Below are 9,189 nucleotides of genomic sequence, written 5' to 3'. Positions count from 1 at the left end.
ACGTGGCTAAGTCAACTGCATAAAAGGTGCTGAAGGAGACATGCCAAGCCATTTGGAGAGCTCTCTCTCCAAAGTATTTGAAGAGACCTCAGGAGGAAGACTGGCGACGCATTGCAGACGGCTTTAATTCAAAATAGAACCTCCCCAATTACGTTGGTGCTATTGACGGCAAGCATATTGCCATACAGGCACCCAGCAATGCTGGAAGTTTATTTTTTAATTATAAAAAACGCACAGCATAGTGTTGATGGCTGCCTGTGATGCTGAATACAACTTCACGCTCATTGATATTGGAGCATATGGTTAGTATTCTCCGATCGAACCAAATGTTATTAAGATGACCCTGTTGCCGTATCATCAACATTCACCCGCAGTGGTATTGAAATATATTTTTTAATTTCAGGTTCCCAAAGTGATGGAGGAATATTTTCAAGGGTTATCGGTAGAGCTGTGGAAACAGGTGACATTGTTTTCCCTCCTCCTGAGGTAATTCCAGGTATGGCCCAGGAGATGCCATACTACCTTGTGGGAGATGCTACCTTTCCTCAACGGAAGTGGTTGATGAGGCCATATCCTGGAAGGAGCCTGAGCCCGCAAAAATCAGTTTTTAACTATAGGCTCTCTCGGGGCAGAAGAACGATAGAAAATGCCTTTGGCATATTAGCTTCGAGGTGGAGAATACTAAGAAGTATTATGGTTGCACAGCCTGATACTGTGGAAGCATATGTGTCATCTTGTGTTTGCCTTCATAACTTTATCAAAAGTGACACTAGTGGCTCAAGATTTTATTGTCCCCCAAATTATGTTGATTCCGAAAATAATGGTGTGGTGAATGAGGGAAACTGGCGACTGGAGATGGCAGCATTGAGAGGTGTTGGGAGATTAGGGGCCAATATAGCCACCAGGGTGGCATATGAACTGAGGGACTTGCTGGTTAATTATTTTATTAGAAGGGAGGGAAAGGTACCTTGGCAATATCAAAAGGTAACCAACATAAACTGATATAGTAGAAAATGTTATGTATCCCCATATCCCACGTCATAGTTACTTTCTATTTTATTCTACCTCAAAACAGGCAACATAGTCAAAGAAATGAAGGGTAGAGTGGGCCACAATGAGAATTTTCAAGTTTACCAATGCTTTTCGTTTTATGTTCTAGATGTAGGGTAACAGAGCAAGGTACATTGTATCAATTGGAAAATAATAATGTGAATGTTGACTCATTGTGGCCCACTATCCCCTACATTTATTTGACTATGTTAACTATTGTGAGGCAGTGGTTAATTTTTCCTGTTTAGCAATGCTTTTCGTTTCATTTTATAGATGAATGTTAACACAGCAAGGTACATTGTATCCATTTGAAAATAATAATGTTAATGTTGTCTCACTGTGGCCCACTATCCCCTACATTTATTTGACTATGTTGCCTGTTGTGAGGCAGTGCATTAATAACATTTCCATGTATGATTTTCATTTTATGTTTAATACATGCCTGTCTACCAGATCTGCTTCTAGTTATTCATTATTGAGGGGGCAATTATTGTATAGAAAAGTTTGACTCTACTCTTAGTCCTTAAAATAGTAAATACATTCTTTACTGTTTCTTTTACCTCAAAATGCTGCAAATCTTTTTCATTCAATTGTCATATGATTATTACTTAAGGTTCAGGGTGCGAGAGTTAGCTGCAAAGTTGTATGGGGACATACAGATGCTTGTACCATGCTACTGACATCCACAAATGATGCCATAAAGCAAAATTAGGAAGACTTCTATATTTTGCGGTTGATAATTTGCAGAGTGCAGACCACAAGCTATTAGGTGCTCCTACAAAAAATAAGGAAATAAGTGGCAGAAATACACCGAGAGAAATGGAAAACTGGTTAAGAATTGTGAAGGATAAATATCAGAGGCAATCAGGCTTCTTCATTCGTTTGCTGAGCAGTGATGTTATCCTGCAAAGCAATGTTTGCAGTATGTACAGGAAATTGGAGGATAACAGACACAAGGCTATAAATATCAGAACGAATATTATCCTGGAAATAGAATTACGACTAGCAGGTATTATGGTAGGCTGAGATACTATCAAAGATGAAGAGATTCACATTCTGAGAGAATAATTTATTGGTCTTCAAAAGAATACATCACTTCAAGAAGTTTTCTTTTTGTCTCATTCTGCTGCTTGCTTGAAAGCCTTCTTAGATTGCTCAACAGGCTACGGCAAAACAAGCCATTCTCGTCTTCCTCATCCTTTTTTGCCTTCTTCTCAGAGAGGTACTTAGAAAATCCTGAAAGACTGCTAACAAGTGCACTCTCCAAGTCAGCTCCCTGTTTCCTTTTCCTCAAACTAAATGTATCGGGGGAGGGAGAAAAAGACTGAGGTATATGTTCAGGGGAAGGGGAGCCAATGGAAATAGTATCAGGTGATGGTGCGGAGACAGGGATGGTTAAGGAAGCAGATGAGGGACTAGAAGATTCTGTAAGCTCGAATGAAGTGGGAGAAGGAAGAGGTAAAGAGGGTTTAGGAGAAGGTGGTGGTTCTGGGGAAACAGAAAGAGTGAGCAGAGGGGAGTTAATAGGGTCCCTGCAGTTGCCAAAGGTCCTGCAAAGTTGAAGCAAATGACATAGATAATGCTCTCATATCGCTACGTGATTCATGATTTGTCATAATGCATTATAATACTGTTACAACAGGCATTTGTCATAGATTACTAAATTCCACTCACTTCCGAGCCCTGATAAATGGCTGCAACCACAGCATTGCCTCCTTAAGTGGCCATCCCCTTCTTGGCATGGCACCAGAGCCAGAGGGTAATCCAGTAGAATCCGCCTTTAACTCGCGGACAAAGCGATCACGAAGGGTCCCCCAACGTGAAGAGCAATCATGACCTGAAAGAGATATGCATGATTTGATTAGATTAAAAGGACCAAGAAAGAGAACATGAAGAGTATTTAGTTTCCAGTAAATTAATGAACAGCAAACCCCTCAAGAATATTTAAGATCTAGTAAAATTGGTCGAAAATGCCTTGCATAGTGGTTAATATAATTATCATATTTTTTATCCAGAAGATCATGTTACAAAGTGCCTCAAAACATGGATACAGAACATGCCATTGAAGTTAGGCAACCAAAATATATAATTCCACTAATGTACCATCATAATAGGGTCATGTGCACATATTAATGTGACTTAGTTAAGTTATCATGAATATCCTGATTTGTCTTGAGCCTATGGAGGTTGAGCTGTGTTAACATACACAATTAAAATATGTATAGGCATGGTACTATGAGAAGTTCCAGCTCAATAAACAGTGGTCAACATGCATCTTATCTTCTTCATTTACCCATGATTGCTCTTAGTGCCCTCTTCTGACGGAGAAACACTTTGTTTAGGAAAGTAACTGCTGATCCCCAGAATATATGGCATAATTAACTATATTCAGGAAGTTAAAATTAAACAAGGTCATAAGTCCCCCATGGGATAGAAAGTTTCTTTAAAACCTTAGTCCATACAGGACCACATATAATTTTACAGATATATTGTTGACATATAAAGACCAAGTTCCAGTCTTCAATGATCAGACCCATGAATTTTGTTTTGGTTGTTGGATAGAGATGGGCATTTTATAATATTTAGTGCTTAAAGGAGTATAATTATTGAATAGCAGTAGTTTGTTTTCAAGATATTCAAATTTAATCTGTCGGTTGCACTCTATTTCCAAACAAAACAACATCTCCTGACTACAGCAATGATGTTTCATCACATTGAGAGATATGCTGAAATCCTGCTCAACTATCTCAATAAGTACTCTGACATGCAATAGACTTGATTATTTTTATTTATCTACCTAAAGAATTCACACATTCAGAGGTACCTAGTAAAGCAGGTTTTTTCAGGATTTTCATACTTGTATATCATGCGATGAGCACTCAGACGAAATCTTATTGCACTAGATCACATTAATACAAGTTCAGAACGAAAAAAAGTCCAAAAGACTTGGAAAATTTCATGACAAGGGAGGGACATGGGTCACACATCGGGGTATGAGATAGCTAATATGCTGGAAGGATGAAGATGATCACAGTCTTGCTAAATATTACCTACATATTTACACGCCTGATGCAGTTGATAAAAACATTTAATGATGAGATCTCTCTTCAAATGCTTAGTTAAACTGTCAGAAAAGGATAGTCATTTCCTACGTTATAAGCTATATAATGAACATCCATTTGTAAATGTTTGTTAGTCTTACACTTGCTATTGACCCCTTTTATTAACTTCTTAAAGAGCATGGTGATGATAAAAAAAATCATATATGCATTCTAGGGTACATTTGCTTCAAGTTATTTATGCTATTAGCACATTTATGACACAAAGTATGTATAAATATTTAAGTTTTGCTGATAATTGTCTCCAATTCAATATATCTGTCTTACAGCTGTTTGAGAAATCTAGGACGTGTAACAACTATATGACCCAAAAGGACCAATGATCCGTTTTTTTTTTGTTTACAAGAAAGATGGCGAATCTACCATTGACTCCAATGGTAAAAATCCTCCAGTGAAATGAAAAACTGCAGAAACTAGAAGTAAAACAAAAATTAACTTACCACTTGCTTTCAAGACTTCACCTATGGAAGCCCACACCCTGTCTTTCAGGGAAGTGTCCCGGAATTCCTTTTTGCTCCGGTCGTACAACAGCGGGTAGTTTTTTACCAGATCAATTCGTAACTCGTCATTCTCCATCTGAAATATAAAAATGGATGCAGTGCAAAATTTTCGATGTATCGATTCCATTTTATCCATAAATACACTAAATTTCAACCTCACTTCACATGAAACTCGCAAAACACATTAGGAAGTAGCTGTGAAGAAATATTGTATAAAAACAGCATCCAAGTGCTATTACATTAAAAGAAGTACATTATCAACGCTTCATTTTGTAAATAGCCAAACAGGAACTCAGAATGATGTACTTAAAAAAAACAACTGAACGAAAGGAAGTTTGATTTTCGAACGTAAAAACTGTTAATTACGGGCTGAAAACAATGAAAACTTAGCGTACGTCAGTACTACCAGATATGCGTTAAAATTATGTGTTAAGCCGATGAATTTAAGAGTGTTCGGCACATCACCATGGGAAGATCGCATCTTGAAAGAATTAATATTTTCTTGAGTAAATAATTGCCGAGAGGGGGACGATAGTATGCATGTAAATTAAATTAATTAATGGCTTACCTTAAGTGACTCCTCTTCAGCTCACGTTGCACGACAACAACAACTGGTATATTCAGCAAGGGCGCCAAAAATACTGTATCGCTGCGTGATGCCGTAGATACCTTTCTCTGCCAACAGGTGGCTCCCATTTTCGGGCTCCTCCGGCTCTTCTGATTGGCTTTCCGTGTACGGGACACGGGAAGAGATAAAAGTTGCCCATCTCTCGCGTTAACGTACTCTCCGTAAACGGTGGTTGTGTCCCTTCCATAAGCTTTCCCTTCCGCCATCTTTTTACCGATTCCCGTTAACGGCTCGCGTCTCACGTTAGCGTTCATTGTGTCCTGGCCTTTAGAGTGACACTACCACCGTCCCTCCGAGACATATTACTTCCCTGGCAGTAACGACTCTCAACCCATGGGACCGCTACCGTCGACCGGTGTCTTCTACGGGAGACGCTGAAAACATACCACAACCCCGGAATTAAACATTCCCAGTCCTGGAAGACAGGACACTAACTCTGCACCATCTTCAAAGTGCCCAAAAGGGTGGAATGAAGAAGCACAAAAAGACTCAACTCGCCTCCGAGACACGACCCTCCAATCCTCAGATTTACGGGGTGACGTGACCCCGTCATCAAGAGATGGACCTCGAGGAAGGCTCTCGATCGACCAGCCGCTATTTGCAATCGGGCAAACCCCATCAGCCTCCATCAACACCTCTGCCGCCCTTGCAGCGTGGGAAAAATATATCCCTGCAATCACCCCCTACGAATTCCTCTTTAGGACGATGGCAAGGGCATTGAACCCTTTGTAAATGCCAATAACAAAGGGGTATCTGCTTCCCCATTCTGCACCACCAAGGGTTTGAATTCGCCAATCTGTCGTCCAACTCCTCCGATACAATACGATAAATAAAATGATCACTGTATTCAGCTCTCTTTTCAGAAAAACTTCTCATGCAAATTCCACCCTACGTGTCTTCGATTTCTCTTCCATATCCTTTATAACTAGAGGCACTCATACCAATGGAATGCGAAATTAAGTTAAATTTTGAGTTAAGTTACAACTCTAACTTTTACATGGTTGTTTTATAGACTTCATGAAAAATTTATTCTTAATTTGTGCGTTTTATTACAATTATGGCTATGAATTTTGCTGATATACAATGCACTTAAAATTCCAATCCGCGAAAAATTCGGGCCCTCCATTGATGACTTGTAACTCATTCGGGGCTTTCCTTTGCCGAACATCTCGTTCACATGACCTCAAACGATCGCTTCGTGAGGCCATCATGGCTCAGGGTTTGGCCGATTAAAATTTGTGCTCAAGGTTTGCGATGCGCTGTTCATCTCTTCTGTTGAGGATATTGCTTCTAAGTAGAGTCACTTAGCTATTAAGTACACTAAATAGGTTATGGGAATCAAGGAATTGCAACAACTTAGTTAACAATTTCAATATGCTAGCAAATTTAAGGTTACAGGCAATTTTCCAAATGCACCTACTTTAATTTCACTTTCTTCAAGGCCTCACGACCCATGACATGAAAATAATCCTTTTTTTAATCGGTCGCGTAAAATAATCATAAATTTGCCAAAAACCTTTAATAGGGTGGTTTCCTATTATTTTTTCATTGCCTAAATCGAAAGATTGTTACTCCTGGAGTATGCATTTAACGCTTTTAGATTTTTTCCATTACGATATCTATTTTTCGCGATTAAATGAAAAGTGAAAATTTCCAAGCACACGAAAACGCGACGGCTAAGTATGAATGCTGGGAAAAACTCCGTGTGACGTCGTTCTAGTTCCCGCTGCCGCAAGTGAGGTGACCTTGGGGCGAGGCTTAGAGCGCTGATACGACGCAGGATGCTAGCAGGTAACAGAGTACCCTGCTAGCCGGTAGCGCTTGGCTTAAATAAGGATTATTAATATCTTATCAAACGAAGGAAACCCTCCGACCTCAGGCAGTTTTAATAGGTGATTATTAAGAGATGTTTCCCTGAGCTCTGTGCCTCATGCATGCATTGGTAACCTCAGATGATGTAAACTCCTATCTACTCGTATAGAAACTAGGTCCCTGTGACGTAACGTGGAGTGGCATCGCATGGGCGCCAATCTGGACTTTTTCAAATACGGTTAAAATTGACTATTGCCATTCGTCTTAACTGGGATTTCTAAAACCAAATATTTTGTATATTATGAATATACTAATGGTGGGTAACGAATCGCAATCAATGCCTTTCATTTTCTTTGATGAAGGAAACTACCCTATTCACTAAATATCAGGATTCCACTGGTCAAGCCTAACCAACTCTTAAGCAATTTAAATAATGTTTCTCTACCACGTATTCGAGACTCAAATGACCGATGGCGGCGCTGCTGTCAGTAACGTCAATTTCCAATATGGCCGCCAGAATGATGGTAAAATCAAAACAATCGTAAAGCATTGGCGTACGGAGAGAACATAAACCATAATATCAAGAGCTTATAAGATAGAAATATTCTTTTAAAACCTTCATATGGTGTATTTATCGGCTTCTTTCGTCCGTAAGAAGATCTAGAACTGAAGAAAACTGCTTGACGATGTAACTAAAGGTGTTTATAATGTACCTAATCATTACCAGTCAGGTTTGATTCTCGGCTTGCATCCATCCGACTCGTATTGCGTTTCTTCCTAGCCATTTCTTTCGAATACACTACAAAAGAACTTAATTGTATTTCATACACAATCTGCCGCTTCAATACATGGAACCATAATCCATTCCAGGCAGTTTTCGTGTTGTATTTGGGCGCCACAGCCGTCTGCTTCACTGATGTGGATTGCTGTGTTCACCTATATTATTATCATATTTCCGGATAATAAATGAACGAAATAGTTATTTGGTGTGATGTACCATTGGGAAATGATTTTGTTTGGTATAATTTAGAAATTTAAGGAAGACTTAAGGATCTTTACCGTTGATTCACATCTTCGTTGACTGCCTGTTCTTGGTAAAATCATGGAGACGATAGTTATTCGTTCTTTATCCTCATGTTGAAGTATGTGCATACTAGTTACTGAACAGCAAGGTTTCAGATAAATAATGTCTACTACTACTAATTTAGCTACATTTAATAATTTCATTAATAATTCCTCAGATGAAAATATACAAGTTGGTGTAATTAATAGGTAATTTGCAAAAGGCTCGTATGTATGTTAGGTTTTAAAAATTGTCTGCTTTGAGTTACAAAAACACATTCATTTGCTCAAAGTATTGCATTCAGAACTGGTATGTCCTATTCTCGAATTTTACAGAGTTATATGGCATCCTTATTACAAAGTGTAAATGATTACAACTGAAAGGGTACAAAGCAAATTTTAAACTACTATGGAGGATTCAATACTAAACATATCCCATACAGAGAAACAATGCATATTTTGGATATCCAACCGCTGATGGTTAGAAGGAAACTGAATGGCCTGATATTTTTACATGAATCATGTAATAGTATGATAAGTAGTATTTGTCTAAATGATATTAGTTTTAATCGTTCGGTTACCTCAGAAAGGAATTGCAATATTATCTTTGTAATATTCTGTAGAAACAATAGTATTTATAGCAATCTTATTAACACCAGGTTATGCTTATTCGACGGAGCATCACATGAAATTGGCTGGGTTTTGAAGTTAAGTTGGGTATCACAGTTAAATAATAATCCGATGAATGAGTTATTGTAACTGTCTACGGGGAAATGAATTTGGGGACTAAGCTTATTTGCCCACTATTACATTTCAAAGTCGAAATGAAACTTAGCATTGCCTTGAATAGGTGAAAGTCATCCATTTCTTGTCTGAAAGCAGTATGTTCTGTGACTATGTAAGACTTCGAATTGTCTACATCTACATCTACATCTACAAATTACCCTGCGAGCCACCTCTGGGGTGTTTGGCAGGGGGTGATCAATCACCAGCATGCAGCATGCATTTGGACTCCCAC

General features: G+C 38.7%; 2 protein-coding genes across 2 annotated transcripts; one reads left to right on the top strand and one right to left on the bottom strand.

Annotated features, from left to right (window-relative positions):
• Window positions 1-242: 242 nt before the first annotated feature.
• LOC124157067 lies at window positions 243-1,165 on the top strand. The gene is made up of 3 exons (XM_046531540.1): window positions 243-302; window positions 404-933; window positions 1,160-1,165. The coding sequence occupies exons 1-3, from the start codon at window positions 248-250 to the stop codon at window positions 1,163-1,165; spliced, it is 591 nt and encodes a 196-aa protein (XP_046387496.1). The 5' UTR covers window positions 243-247.
• A 939-nt stretch (window positions 1,166-2,104) lies between these two features.
• Window positions 2,105-5,458, bottom strand: LOC124156991. Its single transcript, XM_046531438.1, has 4 exons — window positions 5,238-5,458; window positions 4,610-4,745; window positions 2,725-2,887; window positions 2,105-2,600 (listed from the first exon to the last, which is right to left on the bottom strand). Exons 2-4 carry the CDS (start codon window positions 4,743-4,745, stop codon window positions 2,120-2,122), a joined length of 780 nt encoding a protein of 259 aa, XP_046387394.1. The 5' UTR covers window positions 5,238-5,458; the 3' UTR covers window positions 2,105-2,119.
• Between the last annotated feature and the right edge of the window lie 3,731 nt (window positions 5,459-9,189).

Source organism: Ischnura elegans, chromosome 4 (genome assembly GCF_921293095.1).
Source record: "Ischnura elegans chromosome 4, ioIscEleg1.1, whole genome shotgun sequence".
In the NCBI taxonomy this organism is placed as follows: Eukaryota; Metazoa; Arthropoda; class Insecta; order Odonata; family Coenagrionidae; genus Ischnura; species Ischnura elegans.
Note: the sequence above shows the minus strand (reverse complement) of the source record. Positions and strands in the feature narration are given on the sequence as shown.

Bases quoted from the DNA above. Each gene is read 5' to 3' on its own strand.
- LOC124157067 (XM_046531540.1), top strand. From the start codon at position 248: ATGGCTGCCTGTGATGCTGAATACAACTTCACGCTCATTGATATTGGA. The intron at 303-403 runs GTTAGTATTCTC...TTTTAATTTCAG, and splicing joins CATTGATATTGGAGCATATG to GTTCCCAAAGTGATGGAGGA.
- LOC124156991 (XM_046531438.1), bottom strand. From the start codon at position 4,745: ATGGAGAATGACGAGTTACGAATTGATCTGGTAAAAAACTACCCGCTG. The intron at 2,888-4,609 runs GTAAGTTAATTT...TATCTCTTTCAG, and splicing joins TGAAGTCTTGAAAGCAAGTG to GTCATGATTGCTCTTCACGT. The intron at 2,601-2,724 runs GTGAGTGGAATT...TCAACTTTGCAG, and splicing joins CCATTTATCAGGGCTCGGAA to GACCTTTGGCAACTGCAGGG.